Genomic DNA, 27,557 nt, shown 5'->3' on the forward strand with positions numbered 1-27,557 from the left:
AAATGGCATTTATTTTTATTTTTATTTTTTTAAAATATATTTTATTGATTTTTTACAGAGAGGAAGGGAGAGAGATAGAGAGTTAGAAACATCGATGAGAGAGAAACATCGATCAACTGCCTCCTGCACACTTCCCACTGGGGATGTGCCCGCAACCCAGGTACATGCCCTTGACCGGAATCGAACCTGGGACCCCTCAGTCCGCAGGCCGATGCTCTATCCGCTGAGCCAAACCGGTTTTGGCTGTTAAATGGCATTTAAATATATAAAGTAAATATCAAAAATATAAGTCTTTGTTTTACTATGGTTGCAAATATCAAAAAATTTCTATATGTGACATGGCACCAGAGTTAAGTTAGGGTTTTTCAAAATGCTGACACGCCGAGCTCAAAAGGTTTGCCATCACTGTCCTAAGGCCTGTGAGAAAGAATCTGTTTCTTGGCTTGTAAATGGCTGTCCTCTCCCCGTGCCTTCCCACTGTTAGACTTCTGGTCATCCCTCCATGTATCTGTGTCCCAATCTCCTCTTCTTATAAGGACACTGGTCAGACTGGATTCAAGACCACTATAATGACCTTATTTTAACTTAATCACCTCTGCAAAGACCCTGTCTCCCAATACAGTCACATTCTGAGGCACTGGGAGTTAGGACTTCAACACCTGAATGGGGGCATAATGGTACCCACTCTTGTTTTTATAGAGGATTTAAATTTTTTTTTGAAGTTTTAAACACCAAAAATCCGGACCTAGACATATGGGTATGTCTTCTGTTCTTAGAATCACCTCTTCTGAGGTGATTGCATAGAGGATGTCTTTCCAACTCAATAGACATTATTGAGGAACTACTGTGTACCAAGCACTACTCACACTGGGGCTTCAGCAATGCCACAGGTCTGCTTCTCCAATGCCCGGGGGATGGGGAAGTGCTAGGGAGGAAGCACCAGGCCCTCTGGAGCCCAGAGCAGGCGCAAGGTGGGCTTTCTGGGTGGTCACTTTGGCAGTTCCATGGGGCCTGTGTGTAGAAGGGCCCTCTGCTTGGGGTTTCATGTTTTTCTGTCACCATTTTGAAATTCTTTATTATGGACAAGAGACCTGTGTTTGCCTTTTGCACCCAGATTCTCTAACTAGTCCTGAGGAGGGGAATTAATGCAGCTCTGGTTATAGTCAAGGTACCACTAAAGGCTGGCTAGGGATTTCCCTTCAGGAAAAGTGGAGGATAACGCTCCAGGAAGAAGGAACATGTCTCATGTCTCATATGTAAAGACCTGTGGACAAGAGTCAGGGAGCACTGAGTGTGTCATCTAGAACTCTCTCCCACCTCACGAGTCAGAGGGAACAAGTTCCATATGGAGGACATTTTGAGGCTTGAGCTCTGGAGCTGGATCATGTGGGTCTGAGTGCTAGCACTCTTGTTCACCACCTGTGACTACAGGTGAGTTACTGACTGTCCCTGGGCTTTAGCATCCTTATCTGCCAAAGAGGAAAAGTCATCAGAGCAAGAGCCAGGACCTCATACGTGTCTTCTTTGCTGGCATAAGTTTTGAGTCAGAGCAAGAGGGACTATTGCGTGTGATGAAGGCCATGGTCAGGGAAGGACAGGGAGGGCTGGGATGGGGAACCTCCTATCCCAAGGCTTGGAGGTGGATGTGTGTGAGGCAGGTCTGAGAAATGGGAAGCCCATCAGTGAGGCCATTCTCAGTGTTAGTGAGAGAGAGAAATACGCGGTAAAACAGCTGGGGTTGCACTGTCAATGACCCCAAATGCCCAGCCAAGAATCTTGGACTCTAGACAACAGGGATTCCCAAAAGCATTTGGGTGGGACTTGATGAAAGTGACATTTGATGAAAATTCCTGTCTGGGAATATTCTCATCCACATCCTTCAAAAAGTCAGATCAGGACAAAGAAAATCCAACTATACTGCAGGGCTCCTGCAGGATGAGGTGAACTGGCCTTGTTTGTGCAAAGGAGTCGACGGGGCAGCAAGGAGCCTGTGCTCTCTGTCTTCCTACTGTCTTGAGGTATTGTGGCCTTGCTGCCACTGGGGTGAACAGGGAAGTGTGGGTCAGTGGCCTGGAACCAGGTCTGTGGGTTTTAGAGGCTGAGCAAGGCTGCAAGACCCACCCTGAAAAGGCCAACTCCACTGGGCTGACAGTCACACTGACATGAGCAGGGCTCGTGTCAAAAGTTCAGGAGGAAGTTTGACAAGATAAGAGGGAGAGGAAGCAATGTAGACAATTATCCTAGGACTGAGACTTAGCATCTGGCCTTCCAGCTGTAGGAGACCAGAAAGGGCAGTGACCAGAGCTGGTCCTCCTATGAGGTCAAGCGGACCAGGGAATGCACAGCATGATGCTGAGTGATGGTCACACTCAGATGAGATGAGCGATGAAGTAGCCCCACCACAGCCTGACTCTTGCATCTACCTTCTTCAAACCTTGTTTTCAATCTTCTAGGATGCCCCTCCAGGTCTTTCCTTTCAACATTCCTTTGAGCATGTCCATCCTGCAGAGAGAATGCAATAGAGCATCCACCACATGGCTGGCCACATCTGCTCCTCTGACTCCTGGGTCTGCACAGATATAGCAGAGCAGCCAGTGAAGGTGGTCTGGGGGTTGGAATGATGAAGCTTAGAGCCCTTCCTGACATATGAGACACTTGGGTGACCTGGCTATTGAAGGATATCTCCTAGTTTACTCCCATAGGACATAGGCTCCCTCTTTTCTGCAAGGTGAGGTCCAAGCTCCTTAGCACAGCACAATGGGCCTCCATGACCTGGTCCTTGCTGCCCTCACTCTTATGTCACAATAACATAAACCCATGTGTTGGCTTCAGGCAAAGAGTCCCTTTTCTGGGTCCTAATAACAAGCTGTCATGAGAGCTCTTGAAACATTGAACACATTGCCTCACAGTTATGTGTATCTATTTCTCCCGGAGATTGTGCTGCACTCTGTGTCCCCAAGCGGGGGTCTGACACAGAGCCAGCACAGAGGGAGGAGGGATGGATATGGCTTCAGGACCCTTGACTCATCTGAGGCAGTGCAGTGGGGCCAGGATTCTAGGGTTCACATCTGTGTTCTTGATGGCCACACCAGGCTCTCAGTTGTCTACATTACATCTCTCTTTCCTCCTGTTAGATTGAAAAGACCAGGACCTGGGAACAGGGGCATGCCTGAGCCCGCTGATGCCACTCTGCTAGAGCACGAGGAGGAGGAAGGGGAGATGTTATGAAAGACACCCATAAAAATTAGGTATCCTCTGCCTCCCGATGGCCTTTCCCCTCCAAATGGCAGTGCGCTTTTGGACTATTTTTGCAAGAGCTTTAGAAAGCTTCTAGGTTTGGTCTGGACTTAAAAATCAAGGCACTAAAAAAAATGGACTTGGGCTACAGTGTAAAGCATTTGGACAAGACAAAGGCACTTCCCTTGAGGGTGGCAATGAGCAGCAGGATAATGAGTGTGTCTGGGCGGGGCTGCCCACTGACCAGCTAGATTTTCTCCTCTGGGACCTGCAGGCACAGATCCCATCTCTCAGAGGGAGAAAGCCATTGTTACTGAGAGCTTCCCGGATTCCCAGCATGCTGCTGGATGGATGGCTTCTGTGTTTGCCTTCCCTCCCATCAACATCCCTTAAGGTAGACAGAGTGGACGGTAGGCTGGAAGATACAGCTGGGTCAGTTGTTCAAACACCAAATGACTACTGTACCAGTTAGTAATAACTGCTGTTCCAAGGCCCCCAAGGGATCTCTCATGATCCTTGCTTGCCCTTCCTGGAGTCTGCAGGAATTCCCTATTCTCCAACACTCAAAGAAGGCTCAGGGGAGGCCCTGCTCCATTCTACTGGTCCACTGGGCTATGCTGCCTGTTCCAGCTACAGAGATTTCACTATCACCTGAGAAGTAGGTCCTATCATCATCTCCATTTTATAGGAAACTTGAGACTGATTGAAATCAGGTAAATTGCCCAAGATCACATGGTTATGAGTGGTGAGATCAGGGGTTCAGCCTAGGTCTCCTGGACATGGGTCACTGCACCACAACACCAACCAGAGGGGCAGCCCCTGGAGGGTCTGATAAGTGCAGATTTAAGACCCCAGGTGGAAAATTCCAGGTCTCTGAGAGCAGCAGAACCACTTGCTGGCAGGGCAGATGCTGGGGTGACTTCAGCAGGGCCCTTACCAAAGCTCTCTGCTGGCCCAGCTGAAAGGTTTAAAACTCTCAAGTCACATACTCCTGTATTTTGGTCGAGAAGGTGCCATTAAGGCAGTCCCAGCTCTGCCCTACATGTTAGCTGTGTGACCTTGGCAGGGTTGCCTAACCTCTCTGGAGTCCAGCTGGCTTACTAGGTTGGGGTTGGAAGCAGTTCTGATGGCCTTTTTGAGGCTTCTCAGAGACCATCAACTTACCTCTCCTATACCTTCTCAATGTTCTCACCCCTGCTGCTCATTCTTAGCTCCCAGGTTACTTTGTAATTGAATTAGGAATGTTTTTATATGATTTTTTCAGGAAGAAAAACTGAGGGTTGTAGAGTACAAATGACTCAGCTACAGTCCCAAGAAAAGTCACTGTGCTAAGACCCTGGGGTAGTCTTCTTGAAGCATGCCTTAGGTTATAATTCCCTTGGGTGTCAGAATCAGAAACTTAGCTACCTACGCTCTCCTGCCTGCCTTCACTGGAGAACTGCCAGCAGGAGCCAGGAGTATAGGAATTCAGAGAGTGGCCCTGCCCACTGTCTGCCCCCCAACCCAGGCCTTTCTGTACTTAGACGGGGACCAGAGGACACACCCTGACCATGGGAGGGAGTGACTGAGCCTTGCTGCTCTGGAATGGAACAGGTTTGACAGGGTAAAAAGTCTCTCAGAGGGAGGGAAGGTGGACAAGACCCTCTGGGGAAAAGCAGTGTAATGTTTGCCTCTATTACAGGGAGCATGTGGTGCCTAAGATCTCTGATAAAAAGCTTCACCCAAAGCTGAAGAATGACAGATGACCACAAATTGGGTCCTATTTACACTTCTATAGCCTATCTTGGCTTTTGATTTTTGGTTAAAGATCCTATATAATTAGGGCCATTATATGCTCAGAGTGTATGATGATTTCCCTTAGGCATACTGACATTTATGTCTTCAATTTCATAGCAGCAAGCATTTTAATCCCTGTAAATATATAAAAAACTAGAGGCCCGGTGCACAAAATTCATGCACTCAGGGGTCCCTCAGCCCGGCCTGTGCCCTCTCACAGTCCAGGAGCACTCAGGGAATGTCCAACTGCTGGCTGACTGCCAACTCCCTGAGCTGGCAATCAGACATCCTTAGTGCTGCCGCGAAAGTGGGAGAGGCTCCTGCCACCACCATTGCACTGAGCCCTGCTTCTGGCTGAGTGGCACTCCCCCTGTGGGAGAGCACTGACCACCAGGGGGAAGCTCCTGCATTGAGCATCTGCCCCCTGGTGGTCAGTATACATCATAGCAACCGGTTGTTCCTCCATTTGGTCTATTTGCATATTAGCCTTTTATTATATAGGATAACACTACCCTCACCCTGCCCCTACTGCTCCCCATTCATTCTCTGTCCTTTTACTCTTTTATATTTCTTCTTAGTGCAGTGGTTCTCAACCTACCTAATGCTGCGACCCTGTAATACAGTTCCTCATGTTGTGGTGACCCCCAACCATAAAATTATTTTTGTTGCTACTTCATAACTGTAACTTTGCTACTGTTATGAATCTTAATGTAAATATCTGATATGCAGGATGTATTTTCATTGTTACAAATTGAACATAATTAAAGCATAGTGATTAATCACAAAAACAATATGTAATTATATATGTGTTTTCTGATGATTTTAGGCGACCCCTGTGAAAGGGTTGTTCGACCCCCAAAGGGGTCGCGGCCCACAGGTTGAGAACCGCTCTCTTAGTGGTTACCGTTATCTGAAATTATCTTAAGTAAACATTTTCTTATTTCTTTATTTTCCTGTTGCACCCTCTAGATGGGAAACTCCATTAAAGCCTCATCTGCCCGTTTGTCATTATACTAATCAATGCCTAGGAGGAGAGCTGCAATATAGTAGGGCTCTATAAAAATCTGTTGTTACCCCAAACTTTTTACTTTTCTCTCTATGTGTCAGACCCTTTCACCATTATGCATTCTTTTGTAGACTGTTCTTCTGTCTGAAATATCCTTCCCATCATTATTCCTTTTCAAAGTCCTTCACATCCTTAAGAGACATCTCAGAGGTCACATTCTCAGTGACGCTTTCCCTGACTGTCCAAATCAACATTTAGTTGCTCTTTTTCTGGAATTCCTGCAGCCCTTTTGTTGATAACTAGTTATAGCTGCTGTATCTGTATATGTGGGAATGGATTTCTATAAAATGATTAGAGCTATTTAAAAATAGAGCCAGCGCCTTGTGAGGAAGTGCTTATAGAGAGGATATGGAAATGGTCCAGGGTACTCTAAGCTTCTCTATCTTGAGGAACCATCCTTTCTATTCACTGCTCTTCCCAGAGGGTTAACATCTCTTGTGTTGAGGTCATATAGTTGAGAAGGGTGTCTGACAACTAGAAGGCATTTAACAATATTTTAAAAAATGTATTGAATTAATAAAATATTTCTACCTTGTAAGGGAGAATAAAAGATCCTGTCCAAATATAAAATTCCTGTCTTAGAAGAGTCCCAAAGGGATATGACAGCAATGCTGGTTTTTATACTTTAGGAGAAGCTATAACAACACATTCCCCCAATACAGTGATAGTGAAGTTGCTGAGTGGGGGGTGGAGGGTTTGGAGTGGGAGGCCCACTTTTTCTCCCCAACCTACTGAGCTGCTGTACCAATAAGTCTGGAACCTCCCTCACATGGGACAATTGTTGGAAATCCCTGCTGTATTGACACTTTATCTCCCATGTGCCAAGGGCATGCCTCCTCACCCCTTCACCCCCATTGAAATTCAGCAGTCAAGGTCCCTAAGGCACTCAGCCTCTTCTCCATCATTGTCTCACTGACCCAGTTGATAGCATGTCCTTCCAAACCACACAGATCTCCTGACCTCCTGGGGGCTAGGGGGGAGCACTTACCCTTCCTTACCAGTTATATGACGTTGAGCAAGTTACTTATCTGTTCTTAACTATATGTCCTCAGCTGCTCAAAAGAGTTAAAACTACCAGGATGTACACACTGCCTTACATGAGGAAGCAGCCAATAAATGATAACCCTTACTGTTATTAGCTATTCTTTGGTCTGACCTTATCTTCCACCCAACCCACACTGGCTTCCAGTGCTTTCCTGCCAAATCAGAAGGTCCACAACTCCAGCTCCTTCTGTTTTGGCTGGTGGAGCCAGCCTGATGCCTTTTTTGTCTGAAAATCCTCAACCCTGACCAGCCTGTTTTCTAGCCCCAAGAATGTTCATTTTCCATATGCTCCCCAGCTGGCTCCCAGCTCAATCTCCAGAGCATTCTTTTCAAGCATTACCTTTCCTTTAAAAAATGCAATACATTAATGGTTAGAATATCAAAGCAACTATACACATACACACACACACACACACGTGTGTGCATGGACACACATGCATGGACATACACAAACATGCACACATGCAAACACATGCATGCCCACTCACCTCCATACATCTTCATGTGAAAAGCCATCTAATTCATTAGGCTGTGTTTCACAATTTCCCAGTGAACTTTTATGTTTTCTTGCCACAGAAACTTCTGTAATTGAACAGGCAATGCCATTACTGAACTCTGCGACTATTCAACTCAGCCAAACTCATCAGTGGTAACCAGCTTTTAGAAAAGACTTTTGATAGCTTTGGGCCATTGCCTTCTGTACCTCCTTACTCCTCTCTACCACTGTTTCCCACCACAGGCACATCTGCACTCATTTCATTGGACTTCGATACACTGTAACCAAACACAGGCTGAGGACTGAAGGAAGCAAATCCATGGTCATTCAGAGTGCTTCAACCTGTTCTGTGGTTCTTTTCTTCCAAGCTGGGCCAACCTCCATCTGGAGCCAACCACCCACCCAGGGCTTCCAGCCACCGCAGAGGCACTCGTGTTCAGCTCACAGTGAAACACGTGTGCCGAAGTCCACTTGCCCACTGTAAGTTGAGAAGGTGATGTAAGGACTTTGGGTCTCCTAAGACTTGGGGGTGGGGACCTGAGGAAGAGGGTCAGACTGAAGAAGGTTCCAGGGAGAGAGTCAGTCTTCAGTGGCTGTGGCAACTCCTGGGTGTGTGAAACCAAGCATATACAAGGCCCTCTGGCCAGGGTTGTTGGGGGTGAGTGGGTGGTAGACATTTGTCTGCTTTCCAGGCTTCAGAGTAGCGCTGGAACTCTGTGAGTCAAAGCTGGGCCTTGCCGAAGGCCTGGTGTTGGCTTTGCACACCCAGGGCTGTCAGAGCTTGAGGCCTGGGGGTGGGGGTGCATCTTCCTGGTGAAGCCAGACAAATCTCCAGGTAGCCATAAACTGACTACACATATTTCATTCTCAAACACATGTTCAAAGGTGATAAAATAAATGCAGATGGTTTCTCCAAGCCTCAATGGAGGGTTTTTACATCAAGTAATCAAACTAAAAAGCACACATAAACACACAGGCAGGAAAGGGACCCAACAAAGAAATTCTCAGAAACACCAAACCCTAAAACACTAGCCTGGAGAAAGCACTGTTGGACACAGTGAGAAGGACTGAGTGAGGGAGAGAATAAAAACAAGAACAAAGCTGTCTTGACTCAAAGACTGAGAAACAGCAATCAGGCTATCAATCCCCAGAAGGAAAGTAGGGGAGGGCGGGGGTAAGGGGAAGGGATCAACCGAAGGACTTGTATACATGTATATAAGCCATACCAATGGACATGGACAACAGGGGGATGGGAGCATGAGTGTGTGTGGGGGGGAGGTTGGGGGTTAATGGGGGGGATGAGGACACATTTGTAATACCTTAATAAAAAAAAAAAAAAAAGAACAAAGCTGTCTTATACATTTGCAAGAAGGAATAATACACACTCTCTCAGTTTCAGAAAATTAGGTAGATTGCTAGTAGCTTTGCTGAGAAGGGTTAGAAGTCCTTCCCTGGTGTGTCAACTGAGAAGGATTCAAGGCCTGTCAGTAAGACTGGGCCAGTGGCACTGAGCAAATGCTACTCTGGAGACTGCCTCCCACGGGATGGTTGATATACTTCCACTGTGAAGTGTAGAAATTCCTACCAGAATTCCACAATGAGGGCTCCTGCAAATCTCCCCAAAGCCAGCTATTGTCATCATCATCATCATCATCATCATCATCATCATCATGTTACACTCCAGGGGGCTTCTTTTGTGCTAGGAAATGGATGTTTTCATTACACTGCAAAACAATGTTATGAAATAAGCACTATCCTCATTTTTATAGACAAGGAAACAAAGGTTCAGAGAGGTTTAGTAACTTGCTTAAGAACACATAGCCCATAAATGGAAAAACCTTAGAGAGGGATAAGAGGGCAGACAGAAGCCTCCACCAATGGCCAACAGAGCTTCTCAGCATAGCATTCATTAAGAAAGTGAGGTCTGTCCAGTCTGTAGTAGAATCTCAGATGCTGCTGAAAGCTCCGATAGGACTGGTGACTTATCCAGTGATATCCAAGCAATAGGGGAGAGCAAAGAGAGAGTGGAGTTTTCCAGGAGACGGACACCAGCCCTCCAAGGCCCTCCTATCTCAGAGATGAGCATAATTTTCAACCTTTCAAGGTGGCAAATGTGCACACTGGATAGAAGCCTTCTATGAACCTTAAAGAAGGCTCTGTCCTGGGCCCATAAGCTCAGCATGTTGACTTTGGCAGGATATGAATTCCTTCTGAATGCTAATAAAGTTACTGAAATGGTCCTGGATAATTCTTCATTGCACTGTGACCTAGCATGGGAGAGGCAAAGTTGTCACATGGCCTGAAGCCTAGAGTTCCCTTCAGGAAACTTTTCACTCATCCTCAGGTTCACTTTCTCCTCAGAGTGGTACTTGTCCTTGAAGCATGCTGCTCCAGACCCACTCTGGACATGCAGGCAAACTCCTTCCATTCAAGGTAGAGACCTGCTTTGTAAGGACCATGTCTTTCCAGGCTGGTATCTGGGGTCTCTGTCACCCAAGCCCATTTCACCAGGCAGCCAGACCCTCCAATCACACTATTCATTTGGAATAGAAGTTCTAGAAGAGGAACATAAATTCCAGCTTGAGAACTGGGCTTGGGTCAAGCATAAGACTTCATTCTCCTTTCAGTGAGTTTGCTGTGTTTTTGCTGTAGGCTCATGAAGCAAGAGGTAAAAAAGGATTCCATGCAGAAAACTGCTTTTCATTTCTCTAGGATTTCAATGTTCACTCTGAAATGCAGTGTGCCATGCAGAAGGGGGAAAGGGAAGGACTAGTGAGGCGGAAACAAGATATGGTCCTGGATAATTCTTCAAACAAGTATTTATTCACTTGCTACTTACCTGCGCAGTGGTCATGGGCAACTTAAATCTTCAGGCCTCAGTTTCCTCACCTGTTAACTAGAGATCATCATGACTACCTGATAGGACTTGTGACAACTAATGGTGTCCATGTTTGAAAGTGCCTAGCTCATGGGGGAACAGGGCCAATTCTTCATTTCCTGCCCTCCTATTTAGGCATCTAGAATCACATGCAGGAGAATGATGCTCTTAACCAAGTCACTGCTATTTGCTGAGCCTATTTCAAGGGCTAATGGCACAGAAAGGACACATCTTCTATTAGGTATGTGTCAGAGAGATCTTGGGGTGTGTGGCTGTTCTAGACACAGAGAGCACACGTGGGCCTTGAAGGCAGGGCAATCCATGGAAGGCACAGGGCAGGGTTGCAGGGCAGTGATGGCAGCTTCTATAGTGGGATAGGGGGCACCTTGCATCTTCAAGATGAGAGATGAGATTCCTTAGGCTCCAGACCCAAGAGCAGGGGTCCTCAAACTTTTTAAGCAGGGGGCCAGTTCACTGTCCCTCAGACCGTTGGAGGGCCGGACTATAGTTTAAAAAAAACTATGAACAAATTCTTATGCACACTGCACATATCTTATTTTGAAGTAACAATACAGAACGGGAACAAATACAATATTTGTATTTGCATGTGGCCTGCGGGCTGTAGTTTGAGGACCCCTGCCCAAGAGGGTGAACTACTTTCCACTGGGAAAAGGATTTGGGGAGCACTAGTGTCCTCTTCAGGCTTGCCATGGCAGAACAGGTGTGGCCATTCCCACAGGGACCCCCTCCACTGCTGTGACTCCTTCTGGGACCCAGCAGGCATTAGGAAGGTTCCTTCCATTTGAGCTTATACATTTCAAAGTGATGAATCAACTAAAAATGATACAGAGGAACACAAGAGCTGAGAGAGGAGGAGGAGGGGAGGAGAGGATGGACTAGCATTCTTGAATGCCTACCCTCAGCTAGATGTCTACAGGGGCTACTTAGCTGAAGCCCCAAGACAGTCTGGGAGGTAGGCAGAATCCCCATCTCACTTTCTGTCCCTGAGAAACATGGGCTCAAGGAGGCCTCCAAACCTTACACCAAGTCACAGGGGAGGAGCTGGACTTTGAACCCCGGTCTGAATGCAAAGCCAGAGCATTTTCTAATTCCTCATGAAGCTCTAGGAGGCACTACCAGGGGAGGTAGGAGGAGGCCAGGCGCCAAAGGATCTCTGATGAGTCAGTTTTCTTCTGTGGGTAGATTATTCATGATCCATTTCAGTTTGCTTCTGCGTAACCATACAATTATTGTTACAAACAGTTAAAATTTTTTTCTTATGTGTCCAAAGGATGAAAACCACTTACAAAAGCAAAACAAACACCAAAGCCAAAACAAAACAAAATCCAACCCTTAAACAACCCCAAACAACAAATGTGCTGAAAAGAAACTTCCAAAACTAAAATTGCCAGGTTTGCTGTTACTGTTCTGGGGCCATACCACTGGGGCAGATCACAATTCTGATTGGTGAAGTGGATTCCTGTGCAAGTAAGAGAGAGCAGGATACCACCATTCTAGGTGAGCAGAGAGAGGAGAGCGAGTTATTGACAGTGAACTTGCCATCTAAATTAAGCATGGGGCTCAAAGCTACTGGGTAACGTTTTCAATGGAGGTGAAAACAGTTCTTTTAATTAATCAAACATGAAGTATACCAGGAGCGGGATATGACTGTGTCTATACACAACTCTGACATCATCTGATTTTAACAAGTTTACTAAAACGACAGTCATGGCCTTGACAATACTGAATGCAAAATACTGGTGTACACAGATTTTACAGAGCAGCTCCCGAGAGCTGGGTCACAAAATAAGGTTTAACAGATGGGAGAGGCCTGAGGGAAGGCAAGCACACGGATTTTATTGAGAAAAAAAAGCTTATATACTGTAGGGTTGCTGAAGTTTAATAAATAAAGGTCAACTTATAATATATAAAAACAATATAAACATTTATATGCTACATGCATATCATATAATTTAAAGTAATAATTTATATATGGGGAGAGATGCCAATCTATGTTCTTCCAATCTTTCTTGACAAGGCACACACACAGGAGGTGTCTATCCGTATCCATCGCCAGCCTACGAGCTTATTGTTTTCTGACGTCAGTGCTCGGACATAGGTTTGGGACGTTTTGCACTGAGAGTTCCAGTGTTTATCGTCAATCCCCCTGCAACCGTTTTTGACAGGCCTGGCTTCTTTACATCTCGTCTCATAAAAATATTGTTTGACGGGAGAGTTGCCGGTTTTGATCTCCCCCAGCACCGTGACCTGGTGTCCCCGAATGTCGATGGCCGATGACTTGTCTGTCACCCACAGACTCTCGCTGTCACACACGGAGTACTCCCCTCGGTGACTCTTGTGCTCTGCGTACCTCTTCCGCCGCGATGTTCTGTTCGCCACCTCGGGGTTGCCCACATAATCCTCCATGAGATACAAGGGAGGGGGCTCCAAGGGGGTGCTATCACTCAGCAGGACCCGGGGGGAGTTGTAGCGTCTCTGTTGCCGTAGCAATTCTGTGTCCATTGCAATCATCGGCTGGAACTCTGACTTGGCAGGCTCGCCCTGCTCCTGCTCTCGGGGGGCCTCTGCTTTGGGCAGCGTGCTCTGGTAGTTCTCCTTAACGTCCACCATCTGCTTGGAAAGCTTGTTTTTCAAAATATCTGCCTGGATCAGCTTAATAATCAGGGAATTTAGCGAATCTTCTGGCAAACTCCTTTGATCCATGTTGTTACCTTGGATGCCACGGAGATAAGCGAGAAATATCACATAAAACAAGATGGACATCACCTTGTTCACCTGTAAGATCTGAAAAGGAAACACAGGTGTTACTAGCAGACTGTGGTAACTGATGTCATTCTGGGACCAGCTACCTGAGCCGGAGTGTCCCTATGAGGGTAAGAGAGCAGGGTGCCACCATTCTAGGTGAGCAAACAAAACTCTGAAGTCCCAAGATAGAGCTCTTAGATCTCAGTCCCCACCCCTGGAAATCTAAAGCACTTTTTCTCCTAGACTTCCAAGTACCTTCAGCTCAAGTCTGTTTTCTAGCACTGTGGCTGTGTGATGGGAAAAGAGATTGTGTGTGTGTGTGTGTCTGTGTGTGTGTGTGTGTGCACAAGTTGTATAAGCAGGAGAGAGAGAGCAAAGCATATTTTTAAAACAAAATGAGCCAAAAACATTTCTGGAGAGAATTATAGATTAAAAGGGTTAGGTTTCTTCCTAGGACCTAGGGCACAAAGGCTGAGGCAGGAGGAGACTGCGTGCCAGCCCTTCTGTCTCTTCTCTTTGCTATTCACACAGTCCCCACTGCACTTGCATCTGATGTCTGCTCTATCTGCAGCCTTCTGTTGGGTGTGGACGATGTCCTGACACTTCTTTAGACATCCCCTGAGCCTGGAAAGACCATAGCCCACTCCACCTTGGCAAATCATGAAGAAGTTGAACCTGAAAATTATAAATGCATATTTATAGCCTTTTATTGGCAACAGTAGCCTTGCAAATGTCTCCAGACAGAGCTCTACTGCCCACCCCCCCCCCCCCCCCCCCCCCCCCCCCCCACACACACATACCCAAATGCAGCCCTTGGAGTCTTTCAAAGGAATATCCTGCTGCTACGGTTGGGGTGGTTGTTTCTGTATGGTGACATCAGAGAAGGGCTCAGCCCTGACTGGGCCACGCCTGGTAGAGCTGTTCTCCCCTTGTAAAGGACCATGTGGGGCCACTATCTACTCTATGAGAGGGCCTGAGTTTCAGGGTGCTCTGTCAAGCTCTCCAGTGAACATGCTTCCCCAGGACACCCAACTGCTCCGCAGAGACTGTCTTCATTCACGAGACGGCAGCAGAAGCTGGAGAGGCAGCAACAACCAGCTGAAATTAACGAACCAGACTTGCCCTGAATTACAAGTTTCCTTGCTGATTAATTGTTCTTGTTTAGTTTACTAAAGTTTTCATTACAAAAAGTCTCAGTGATTAGATTTCTAATTCTGTTATGTCCTTGTTTAAATGGCATTTTTAACCCATCAACACACTCATTCTGTTGCCATAGCAGAACCTCAACATGAGGTTTCCACTGAGTCCATGTGGAATTAGTGGGCTAATCTCAAGATACCGTCCTTGCTGGTCTCTCCCTCACTAGAGCAAAGCCTTGATTCTCAAAAGCTTGGCCCTGGAAGAGACTCTCTGGGTGGCTGCAGGAGTAATCCCACGGTTAATACTCTGTGATTCACACCACCCGCCGGGAGGTATCCATTCTTTAATCACCATTGCTATCACCTCGCTGGCCCCCAGGGGTATACTGCTTCCTCTTTAAAGCTATGTCTAAGCATGGAAAATAAAACCCTTCCCTTTGGTTCACCTTTGGCACTTTCAGAAAGACTTTACTAAATCCAGGAGAAACAGAAGAGAAATAAACAAAGGTGGCATGAGAAACAGAAAAGCCACCCTGCTTACCCAGTACCCATGACTGAGCCTGTCCACACTAACTTGTTCCCAGGACTTACAGACACAGCCTCTTTTCCCATATTTTCTGAAGAACTGTTGTCTTGTCCCCAAAGGCCAGCAAGCAATGTTGCAGGCACTTTGTTCCAATTTCCGCCTCTCTCTGATAAGGAGACCATCTTTTTTCCATGGGAACCACTTTGTGGACAACTGACTCCCTCAAGGTTAAAGCATGAGCAAAGGATTCTAGCTTTGCTGCCCAACCCTAGAATTGGCCCTAGGAATTGTATTATCCCAGGAAAATGGTTCCCACAGGACAACTCATCTCCCTCTCACTCTGCATCTAAGTGACATTTCTTTCAATCTTGCAGGACCAACAAAATGAAACTTGAAAAATACAAGTATATCCTACATACCACTAGAACAGGGGTGGGGAACCTTTTTTCTGCCAAGGGTCATTTGGATATTTATAACATCATTCTTGAGCCATACAAAATTATCAACTTAAAAATTAGCCTGCTATATTTGGTCAAACATTTAATTAACTGACCCCTACTGCCTTGGCAGGGTCAGACCAAATGATTTTGCAGGCCTTATACAGCCCAAGGGCCAGACATTCCCCACCCTGCACTAGAATTATACCCCCTTCTCCCACCTCCCCACTCCCAAACAGAATAAAGCTTCAATAACATAATTTGAGACTAAATGTTTATCAAAAATTTTATTAAATTCCCTCAAACCCAGCCACTATAAACACAGAATACACAGAATATCTGCTCATAAGGAAATCGATCAAGTATGGTTAGTGGGGGGAGGTCCCAGGTAGAATAAGCATCAATGTATAGATTAACAAGGTCAATACAAGGGTGAGTTGATAGGAAGAATGAAAGATGATATCAATGGCTTGGGAATGCATCTTTATGGCTGGTGGTCTCCATACAGAATTAAAGGGTATTAAAAAGAGAAGATCATTTAATCCAATTCCTTCGTTTTATAGAAGAGGAAATCCTAAACCACAGTTTAAAGAAGAGGGGAGACACAAGGGAGAGAAGGGTCCTTTGCACTTCGGGCCTAACCTCCCTTTTCATCATATTATGATTGGGCTCTTACATTCTATGCCTCAGCCCCATTCACTCTTCAAAAGGTACTTGGATATGCTTTATAACCCATGTGCATATGTGCTCCCCTCACCTTGCACACTTTTATCACCTCTCTTTGGAGATTTTACCCATTCCTCCTTGCCTGGTTCAAAAACTAACTTTTCTAAGAGGCTCCCAGCAGCAGCAATTGCCACTTCCTTTGCATTTCCTGCAGCATGTTTTCCAAATGACAATGGTGGGAGGTATGGCATCCTTCATGGCATCACATGGCTTACTCTCTAGACCAGCCGTGGGCAAACTACGGCCCACGGGCCGGATCCGGCCATTTGAAATGAATAAAATTAAAAAAAAAAAAAAGACCGTACCCTTTTATGTAATGATGTTTACTTTGAATTTATATTAGTTCACACAAACACTCCATCCATGCTTTTGTTCCGGCCCTCTGGTCCAGTTTAAGAACTCATTGTGGCCCTCGAGTCAAAAAGTTTGCCCACCCCTGCCTCTCTTCTCTGAGGTCAGAAGCCCCTTCGTCCCTGCTCGTGTCTGTGCCTCTCCCTGCTGTCCACACCACAGTGCACACAAGATGGAGGTGGAGGTCTGGGTGCCATGAATCAGAGCTAGAAGTGAGGGTGGCTGAAGGCAAAACCAGTTTCATAATGTGCAGGGCATCATGCAAAACTTATTTAGAGGCAGGGTGGCTCCAGGAGGTGTGACCGTGTTTGAGCCAATATGCGGAGTCTCCAGGCACATGTCCCATTCTCCCATTGCACTTCACTTACAAAACACATATTCAGAGATAAAGTTCTTAAGAATTTCAAGATGACAACAACAGAGCATTGAACCCTGAGTTCAACGGGGTCCTCTTTCTGAGTGTGGGACCCCAGGCACATCCATAAAGCCAGCTTTGGCTATAGGAACTAAGATGTTCCATCTCGGGAAATTGTTTGAAGGTAGAGTAGAAATCCATTTTTGGTCAGGAGGGATGGGCAAAGCCCATGGATTACTGCATTCAGAGTGTCATGTTCAGAGTGGTGGAGAGGAGCTATGATTTCGGTGGTAATCTGGCAGAGAGAGCCTGGGGTTGTGGGGGGAAAAAAGGCCCTTGAGACTGCCTGCTTTCTTCCTGCAGGCAGTGGTGACCGAGGATGGAGGGAGCTCAATGAAGTGGTGGGAGAGGTTTATTGATTTTGAGAAAGAGAGGAAGGGAGAGGAGAGAGAGAGAGCGAGAGAGAGCGAGAGAGAGAGAGACACGAGAGTGCAACATTGATTGGCTGACTCCTGCATACCCCCCACCAGGAATTGAACCAGCAACCTTTCAGTGCTCAGAATGACACCCAACCAACTGAGCCACACTGTGCAGGGCAGGGGGAAATATTTTATCACTGATCTTGCCATGAAAGCATGGTGAGCATAAAAAGCAGATGGACTTTTAGTTGATTTTATTATTGTTTTAAATTCTCTACTGGCAATACTACTGCTTGTACAAGTACAAAGACTGGTGGACTTTCCTACCACCCCACATGGGTGCACACTGCCTCTGGGAGACCAAGGGCATTTTGTGGGTTAGAAATCAGGTCTCCTGACTCTTTTAGATAGCCCTGCCCTCTTCAGGAGAACCAACACACAAACTCAGCACAAGGAAATCAAGCCACCTCTGGTAGGGGTGGGGTGGGGGGTGGGGGTTGGGGGGGAGTCAATCAGGGAAAAAGGAGACATATGTAAAACTTTAGACAATAAAAAACAAAACGGTAATAATATAAAAAGCTGCTTGTAGAAAATGGGCCTCTGTGACCCATCTCCAGACTGGTTGGCTTTTGATGGAAAGGGTTGCTGAATTTCCCCAGGGCAAACAGAACATAGGGAAGAGGGAAGAGGATATAAGAACAAAGAACTGTGGATGTGGGCCAGCATCATGGTGGAAACCCCTGAGGCACCTGCCTCAACTAGACAGGGGGGAGTGGAGGCAACTAGAAAAGGCCTAAGCCCAATTTTTTTAGATGGTCCAATGGGGGAGACAATAAGACCTAGGCAATGTATGAGGAAACAGGTGACCCCATAGTACTCAGCCAATGAGGAACCAGAGGAGGGACTGAATAAAAAGGCTGTGTTTGCTACCCCGTGTGTGCCTGCACAACTGGACGGACATCAGCTCTCGAGGATGTATGAAAAGACCTGTTTTCACCATACTTCTTTCTCTAAGTCTATTATTTGAATTCAGACAGGTGAGCATTTCTCACACTGCTCAAAGCCCCTGATCCTGCCATTTCTGGGTCTGGACTGTTTATTACCAGCACACCCCAAACCTTGCCACGTTGCTCTGTGATCAGCGGTGGGAATGACCATCTGCAGGCTGGTAAGTGTTCTGAACTATTCGCAAGGCTGCACTAAACACAGCAGGCTGCCTGCAGACTCCACACAATAATCTGCTTTCAGCTTTTGCCATAAAGAGCAAGCCCACGAATGCTGGTAGGAGAACTCACCAGGACACAAGGTTGGAAACTGTAAACGGCCCTAGATAACCTCCTCATTTTTACAAATAAAGAAACTGGGGCCTGGCATGGTGGTGAATGGAGTTGTCTGAGGTCAGACTGCTCCATAGCAGCAGAGGGTGACAGGTGACACTCAGTTCTTCAGCTCAACAAAAACCACGTGGCTTGTGCCTGATTGGTTATTGGGAGGGCTAAATAATGAAATCTGTACGAGAGCACTTATCACAGCAATGGCATAGAGTGAGGCACTGGAAATACGACCTGAACATAAACCTGAGTTACTTATGGCAGCAGAGATGCTGTGTGCCTGACCGCTATGCACTCATACAAAGTACTGGAGGGGCTGGGAAGAGGGAAGGCAGTGCCAGTGCAGCCTGGCAAGGCACATCAGTGATGTTTGAGATTTAGAGAGACGTCTATGCTGGGGTTCACTGTGGTGTATAAGCAATGAACCTGCTGTGTTATCACTGTCGGCATGTCTCCTTTTTGATGATGATGAAGCCGTGTCTTCTTCATCTACACGTGCCTGACGCCTAACTCAGGGCTGGTCTCATGTATTGAATGAGCGCCCACTACAATCGAGATCTACCCAAGACACAGCTCACTGGCCCACGATCTGTATGGACTTCTGCCAAGTCTGGCTTGGAAGCCAATCAACTCTGCCTTCTTTTCCCAAAGAAAATACAGGCCCTGGCTCTGAAGTGGGCCCTGGTCCCTAGGCTCTTCTTGGCTCTAATTGGAAAAAGACCTGTTAAAGACCTCAGTAAAACCCCCTTCCTACACTCTCCCCAGTGCCCACTTCCTCTGCTCAGAGCTTTCCAAGATCCTGACCAACTTGCATATGCTGTTTTCCTCACTTACAAATGCTTTCCCACATATGGTGTTTTCTTGGTCCCTGGAGCAACATTCCTACAAGGTTTCACCATCCCTCAAAATACTCAAAAGAGAGCAATTTCTGATTCCTCCTTTTTGGCTCAGTTTATAATACACACTGAGGGGTTTGGGGTATTAAAGAAGCAGATGAAATGGAAAAGGAAGCTGAGGTGAAGAGTGGTACAGGATCTGACCCATAGCAAGCACGAGGTCTGCCCTGCTTATATACAATGAGGTGGAACCTGTATCCACTGAGTTCCAACTCTCCTCTCCCCACACTCTCTACCTCCTCCAACCATATAACAGAGACCTCACTTATTCCCTACATATGGAGTAGATTTTTAGTCTGGTCAGAGTGGGAGCACAGGAACAAAAATGCTACATGCCACGTACTGACATACATTCAATCTTTAATCTTTTTTGTTTTGTTTTGTTTTTGTTAATCCTCATCCAAGGATATTTTTTTCCATTGATTTACAGAGGGGGGCGGGGGGGGGGAGAGAGAGAGAGAGAGAGGGAGAGAGAGAGAGAGAGAGAGAGAGAGAGAGAGAGAGAGAGAGAGAGAGAGAGAAAGAGACATCCATGTGAGAGAGACACATTGATTGGTTGCCTCCCAACTCGGCCATGGATCAAGCCTGCAACTGAGGTACATGCCCTTGACTGGAACTGAACCCAGGACCCTTCGGTCCACAGGCCAATGCTCTAAGCACTGAGAAAAACTGGCTAGGGCCAATCATTAATCTTGATAACCATTCCTCTGAGTTCAGTACTTATATTTCCCATTTCATATGGGTAAATTGAGGCCCAAGTTTATTTAATAACTAGCTAATAAGCAGCAGATCCTTGGCCTGATCATTGTCTGGATCTGGAGTTGATGCTCTTAATGATTATACTGCACTATCTCTCTGTCCCTGTGCTCAAACATTCCAGAGAGTTTATATACAAAGGAAGCTCACGTTCCAAGCCCAGAGCCAGGACAGCTGCCACCAGCAGGTTGAGTGTCTCCCCAAGAAGCCTCAGCTGCAAGCAGAGTTTCCAGGGATTTGAGGCCACCACTCTGGTCTTCTCCCCCCATGCCCATCCCACCAAGGCCGCGTGTTGCAGTGGACAGAGCACTGGCTGGACCTTCTCCAACTCTAACTGGCACCAGTGCTGGAAATCAGGGTGACTTACGAAGAAGACACAGACTCCAGTTTTTCTCAGGGAGGAGGCATGAGATCAAATGTGGAAGCACTTTTAAATCTGCCGAGTTTTTAATATGCAAATTCAAGAGATGTCATGATTTCTGGTACAGTGCCTTCCTCCAGAGGCAAATGCATCCTCTGGCTGGGGCGAACAAGGACACGGTCCAGCTGTATCCAGAAGGGCCTAAATCTTTGGAGAATTTCTGCAGCTATGACATGGTCTCTGACTAATGCTAAGGGCTCAAAAGACCACATCCTGCCAGATAACCCTAACATCTTGTTCAGGGAATGGAGAGAGAGAGAGAGAGAGAGAGAGAGAGAGAGAGAGAGAGGTGGGAAAAATGATAGACTTAAAATTGAATGACCAAAAGGAAAGGAATGAGGTGGAAACATTAAACTAAGTTCATATAAAAGACCAGCTAAGCTTGTTCCCCAGATATTAATTGCAAAATTAATTCAAATTAGCTTTGAACACAGGTCCTGAGGTCTAAAAATTAGTCAGTGGGGCCACGCAAAGACGTTCTGACCCATGACGAGGCAAGGAGCGAGGAGAGACAGATTCTGGTGGAGCCTCTGCTGGGGATTGGTCTGGTTTTGGTTAATCTCTTTATTAATGATCCGGAGCAGGAGAGGGTGGGAAAGCAGCAGATTAATTAAAATGCACAGATGACGCTCAAAGGGAAGGTGATACAAACACCGGTGAGGACAGACCAATTATTCCCCAGCACCCATGGGGGTTGGCAACCTGGAAATAGCATGAGGAGATTCAAACTGGAAACATGTAGATTAACTCACTAGGGGCCAGATGAATCCAAAACCAACAAGGGAGGGAAAGGCTTGCAAAAGGATGAAGGGAAGGAATGACTTGGAATTATTACACGGAATAAACGAGAAGTGAACTCACATGTATAGGGCTCACGTGTATGTGAGTTTTCCCCGTAACTCAACGTTCATTTCTAAAACCCACCTCATTCACTCTCAGCACACCTTTGGGGTCGTGGCAACTATCACATTCCGTGTCTTAGAAAGTACACAAAAGTTCATAAATTGAGCTTCAGAGAAGGCCCCAAATGGAGCCAAGATCAGAGAGTAAGTCAACAACTACCACTGGAAGATGCTCCGAGCATGCTCTGAATTCCCCAAAACCAAAAGTGAGGGGTGATCTAGAGAAGGAAGAGCCAGCCTCTCTCTCTGAGACCTCATTTGAAAATCCCCAACCCCAGGGCAGGTCTGCATCTATGCAGAGTCAATACAGGATGGAGTAGAGGCAAGGAGAGAGATTCCTAGCCTGTTCTTCAAAAATCCCTCATTTGGCATGGTTCCTCTGTTAAAAACGTACTTAACTTGGGGTTCTGAAACTGACATACTTGGCCCACAGTCTGGACTAGGACAAGGTCCTCAGTTTTCATGAGATGCTGGCTTCCCAGTGGCAACAGGACAAGTATATTCCAGAATGAAACAAACAATACAGAGAACCTCAGAAGACTGACTTGCCTCCCTGACAAAGGAATTGGTCCTTCTTCGAGGCCAGAAAATGAGGAATAGAGATTCTTGAATGATCAAGGAACTATATTCAAAACCAAGCTTGAGGCCCCGAGATGGAAGTTGAAAGCTATGAGTTTGCTTTGCACAGCTGTTGGGGAGGAAATTTACATTGTTCAAAGCATCCCCTCCTCTGGCCCCAAAGCAGTGAAAGATGGAAGGTATGGCACATGTCAAAACAATGTACACCAGCAGCTCCAAGAGAAGGTAGCGCAGTTATTCCTCAGGCTCAGGAACCCTCTGGAGTGGTCCCATCTTGGCAAAAAGATCCGAAAGGAGCTTGGTGTGCCAACATGAGCCCCAGGAACCCCAGATTTGCTTTATCCTTTCCACACTACAAACTCTCATTTCATGGCCAGAGGGTAGTCAAGGAAGGATCTGCCAGAGAAAATCTGTGTCAATCCAACTATATAGGCCATACAGGCATTTATCTAGTAAATTTAGTTTTCTTTGTTCTGGGCTAATATTCATCCATCACTGTGCATAAAGGTGTGGGTGCATGGGCTTGTGCATGCACGGGCACGGGCATGTACACATGTATACACACCCACCCACACACACACACACACACACACACACACACACACACACACACAGAGTGTAGGTCCCCAAGATGAGGATGGGTTATAGTTAGGCTATTTCCAAATTATCATATCATTAAATATTCTGAGACATTTTGATTTCGGTTTCCTTTTCTGCACCTCTGCTAACTCCATTTTCCATGTGTGAAAATACACAAGGCAAGATTGCTTCAGTTACGTACACAGTTTGGGATCCACCTAGTGCTAAACTCTTAGTATCAGAAAACTGCTCCAAGTCGACCTTTTTGTTTTTAATTTATGCCTCATGTTAGAGTTGGGCTTATATGTCAAGCATACGTGTTATCTGCAAAGTACTATATAGCTGTAAGTTAATGTTATTACAGGGAGGGGTTAATAATTATAATAAATTATGATGATGATGATGGTGACGATAAAGTATCATTCTTATCTCCCCTGCCAAAACTGAGTCTCAAAATGGCAGAATAAAGAAGTTGGCTTCATCTTGAGAGCTGAAAGCTCAGGGAAATCCCAAAGCATGACTTCCCTTCACACTCTGGATGCCTCTTCCAAACCAAGACCACAACTGGCTTGGCAACACCCAAACCTTTGACTGTGCATCAGCCAGAGCAGCATCAGCAAGACTGGGATCAACCAAACCATAATGGTTTGGCCTCAGGAGGACTTGACCACAATAAGTGTGGTCAGATGGCAGCCTTTCTCCTCCAGTCTTGATGATTAGGCGTGTGTCAAATATAGTCTATGTCTCCCCCTCACGCCTCCTCATGGCCCCACAGCCAACCTCCTTTCAGGAGGATGAGGGGTTGGCAATGGTTTGTGGCTGTCTTTGCTCTGAATCCACTCTCCAGGAAACCGCCATGTCTGACGATTCCGAGGGCAAGGCTTCCTTCCACTCTGCTGGCATTTCCTCCCTCTGCTCACCCTGGCTGCCATCGTTCACCTGAACACGAGAGGTGGCTATACGGTGACTTCCTGAGCCCCTTCTCATCCACTTGTGATGTGCACACAGGAGGCTGGGTTGTGCACACAGGATGCTAGGATGTGCACACAGGAAGAAAATTCATTTCCCACCAAAACTGGAGTGTGTGGTAGGCACTTCATAAATGTTATGACTCTAATCCCAAACAGTCTACTGACTCTTTCTGGGCAGCTGGGTGAGACTAAAAGCCAACCCAAAGCTTGTCCTTTGACAGCAATTTTGGCACCAATAGCCTGAACCCAAAGCTGTCTTTAATCACAGACACAGTAATAATAATCGCTGGTAATAACAACTAGCATTGCCTGAGCCATGCCATATGCTAGGGACTTTGCAAGACACTTTACACGGATTATCTCAATTAATCCTCACAGACACGATTATTATCCCCACTTTGCAGCTGAGGAAACTGAGGCTCAGAGGGATTAGGTCGCTTTGTCTGAGATCAAACATCAATTGAGAGGCAGAGCCAAGATGCAAACCCATGTATGTGAACCCTCAGAACTCACTTTTAACCAATACCGAATAACACCTCCGAATTCATTCCAGAGAGTCTAAGGCACTTGCCACTGGCTTACAGTGAACTAGGCAGCAAGCACCATGCTGGAAAATTAATGGTTCTTTCCTTTTTTAGAAAAATAGACATCCAAGACAGGCCCTCTGAAACGTCTAGGACATTTCACTGTCTGAAGCTGGCATCACCAATTCATAGCAGCTGAAAAACATATTTCTGTGACATGGGGCTAATGGGCTCATTTAGCTATGCTTCAGTTTCCCCAAATGGAAACTATGCCTTTCCTATTTCCTTATTTGATGGTAGAGAAGACCAATAACCCAGGGATTCTTTGTGAAAATTGTTGAAATTTGGAAGGTGATACAGATTTCTGAGTCTTTGGTTTTCATTGGTGTTAGTATATTTGTAGCTGACAAGGAGAAATAAAATAATGTGGACTCTTGGCACATCTCCTGCTCTGATTTATGAATAAAAACTGACTCTGCTACTAACTAGCTTTCTGGCTATGGGAGGACCATGGCTGGTCTTGGGGTCTCAGTTCCGTACAGAATTTCTCCAACGGGGGAGCTGCTGGTATTTCAGGAAGGAAAGTTTTTCATTGTTCAGTTTTGTCCCCTACACATGAAGCCCTGGCACCCACCCACTTAAAAACAATCATGTCCCCCAATCATGGTAACAACTTTTTTTAAAAAAAGCATACACACTTTTCCAAGTACCATCTGAGGTGGCTTTATCCCTTCTAGTTAAGTATCACCTAACACAATACTGGTGGACTACAGCAGTTGTTCTCAGTCATTTTTGGATCACTGATCCTTTTTAAAATGCAGTAAAAGCTAAAAAACCTTTCCCACCCCCTAAAAAGTCAAAACATACTCGTGCACATAAAGGGAAAAAATTCCAAAGTCATTTCAAGGCAGTTTACAGACTCTCTAAGGCTTAACCCAGAGACCCTGATGAAGAATTCTTGAGCTGAAGAGTTTCAAAGGTTCTTTCTGGCCACAATACTCTATGCTTCTACTACCCTCTGCCAACCCTGAGTCATTTCTGCACTAGTCCACATGATTTTCATTACTGGTCTCATTTTCTGGTCTTCCCTGTTTTTCTGTGTCCCTTTGAAGTTATGAAGCCAGGCAATGGCATCCTAATCTTCTAGGATTCTCACACAATAGGAATTTTATGATGAGAAAGTGACTTGCCCAAAATGAAACAATAAATTAGTGGAAGAGTCAGAACTAGAACCCAGCTCTCCAGAGCAGTGGTCACCAACCTTTCAGACTTCATGGACCACCAGTGGTCCAGAGAATGAGCCCTGGACTGCTCATCTGGAACCAAAACAGAATAGTATATTTAAGAACATAAAGATGGAAATCTTCCCACAAGGCTCAGTTGCCAGGAGAACTTTCTCAGGGAGGCATAAGAGTCCCATGTGAGCCTGACCAATACAGCATATTTAACACTACCCGGTGCGGGGGCTGGGCCCCTGGCAGCCTCACCCAGCTCACATGGTAGCCCATGGAGGCAGCATCTTTCCCTCCTTCCTCTTACAAGTATTTGTATAGCTCCGTGCCATCACCCAGTGACATCCACCCTCCTCAAGGGCTTTGGGACTTGATGCATTTCCTTTCCATCTCTCATCCTGCACCACTCTGGATGATTTCACCTCCAATCTGCTGGCTTTCCCATCCCTTTGGTCTCCCCGTTCTGCAACATCCTCAGAATGAGTGCTCTCTGTTATCTTAGAAACTTTACTGTTTCCGAAGAGCCAGCTGCTATTATCCTCTAGGGACGAGGAGCACTGAGCGTGGCTGCACACTCTTTCAGGAGGAAGAGCTGGAGGCGGAGGACTGCAGAGCAGACACAGGACACTGGCCTGGGAAGACATAGGACACTGGCCTGGGAAGACATCCCTGGAAGCTTGAGAGCGGAAGCTTCAGCATACACAGAGCCTCTCTGATACATCAGATAGCAGAAGTGGGTAAGTTTGTCACTCTACGACAGGGTCTAGCCAAGACAGAAAATAACAGGCACAAGCATGTTGCTCAATTAAAACACAGCTGCCGATTTTTTTTTTCTCCTTCCATCCAGAGGTGGTATCCAGGTGCCTTCCCCTTGTGTGCGGGTGGCTTGTGGCTGTTTTGACCACAGTGGAAGTAACAAGGTGAGGCCATAGAGGTCATGCAGCTTCTTCCTGTTCTTGGAGCCTTGAGCTGCCATGTGAGTCATCTGACAGCTGTGTGGCCACCATGCTAGAGAGATCCCCTCGATGGTCTTCCAGCCGGTCTTGCCAAAGCTAGCCTTGCGAGTGAAGCTGGCCTGGATAACCTGGACCAGCCCATCAGCCAGCTGAGTACCACCAGGCAACCTCTGTCAATGCCACACAGGCACCGAAGGATCCCCCAAATCCAGCTCTACCCAAATATCTGACAAAATCATGACAAACAATAAAAATGGCTGTAGCTTTACACCATTAAGTTTTAGGGTGGTTTATTACACAGCAAAAGGTAAAAGTCATTGAATGAATTTGCTTAGAAGGGTGTGGATCCGGGATGTAAAATGGGTCTGCAGGACAATGACTATGCACTACTGACTACGAGAGGCTGGAGCCCTGAAGAACAGGAATGTCACCTGAAAGTGTGGCAGCCAGAAAGTATGATACCACCCTCCACTCTGGGTGAGTGTGTATGTATTGAGAGGGAGGAGAGAGAGAGAGAGAGAGAGAGAGAGAGAGAGAGAGAGAGAGAGAGAGAGAGAGAAAGAGAGAGAGAGGGAGAGAGAGAAGGGAGGCAGAGAGATGGGGGTGGGAGTAGGAGGGAGAGAAAGGCAGACAAGGCTTTCTTGAATAGGAGGTTTCAACTGAGTCAAAGGCTGCGGGACAGGTGGCTTTTCCACCTCGTTGGGTAAAACTGGGGTAGCGAGAGAGAATGCTCCCTAACAAGCCACTACTGCTATAGCTCCAGAGGGTGTCTGAACTTAGATTCATGTGAGAAATTGCTCCACCTGGCCACTATGCCACTGCTAGTTCAATGCTTTCATTAGCTTACATTTTCTTCTGCCAGCCAGCAAAATGAACAGGTTGGTGCCTCAGGCATGGCAGGTAGCCACTATTCCAGTGCTATGAGAAAGTACAAAGGCATGAACACTCAGTTTCAAAAAGAGCTCCCTGGCTGTGACACAGAGGCCTATGAAACAGGCCACAATTGATCGTGCAGGTCATTTGTCCCCTGTCCACAGCAGCACCACTGCCAAAGGTGGGGAGAGGAGGAATTCCAACCAATACACATGCTGCTGGGAAGCAGAACAGGCAGTGTGTGTGAGAGAGTGTGTATGTCTGTGTGTGTCTTTCTCTGTGTGTATGTCAGTGTGTGTGCCCTCAAGTGTGTGCGTGTGT

The 27,557-nt window shown here is 46.4% G+C and overlaps 1 protein-coding gene across 1 annotated transcript in view; it reads right to left on the reverse strand.

Moving 5' to 3' along the window:
• Positions 1-12,379: 12,379 nt before the first annotated feature.
• Positions 12,380-27,557, reverse strand: part of NTF3 (neurotrophin 3) — a 69,684-nt gene continuing 54,506 nt past the window's right edge. Inside the window, exon 2 of the mRNA XM_036301478.1 lies at positions 12,380-13,302. Within this exon, the coding sequence (XP_036157371.1) occupies positions 12,508-13,302 (795 nt within the window). The 3' untranslated portion in view covers positions 12,380-12,507. The remainder of the gene's footprint in view (positions 13,303-27,557) is intronic.

The sequence above is a fragment of the Myotis myotis genome, unplaced genomic scaffold (assembly GCF_014108235.1).
Source record: "Myotis myotis isolate mMyoMyo1 unplaced genomic scaffold, mMyoMyo1.p scaffold_m19_p_3, whole genome shotgun sequence".
NCBI lineage: Eukaryota > Metazoa > Chordata > Mammalia > Chiroptera > Vespertilionidae > Myotis > Myotis myotis.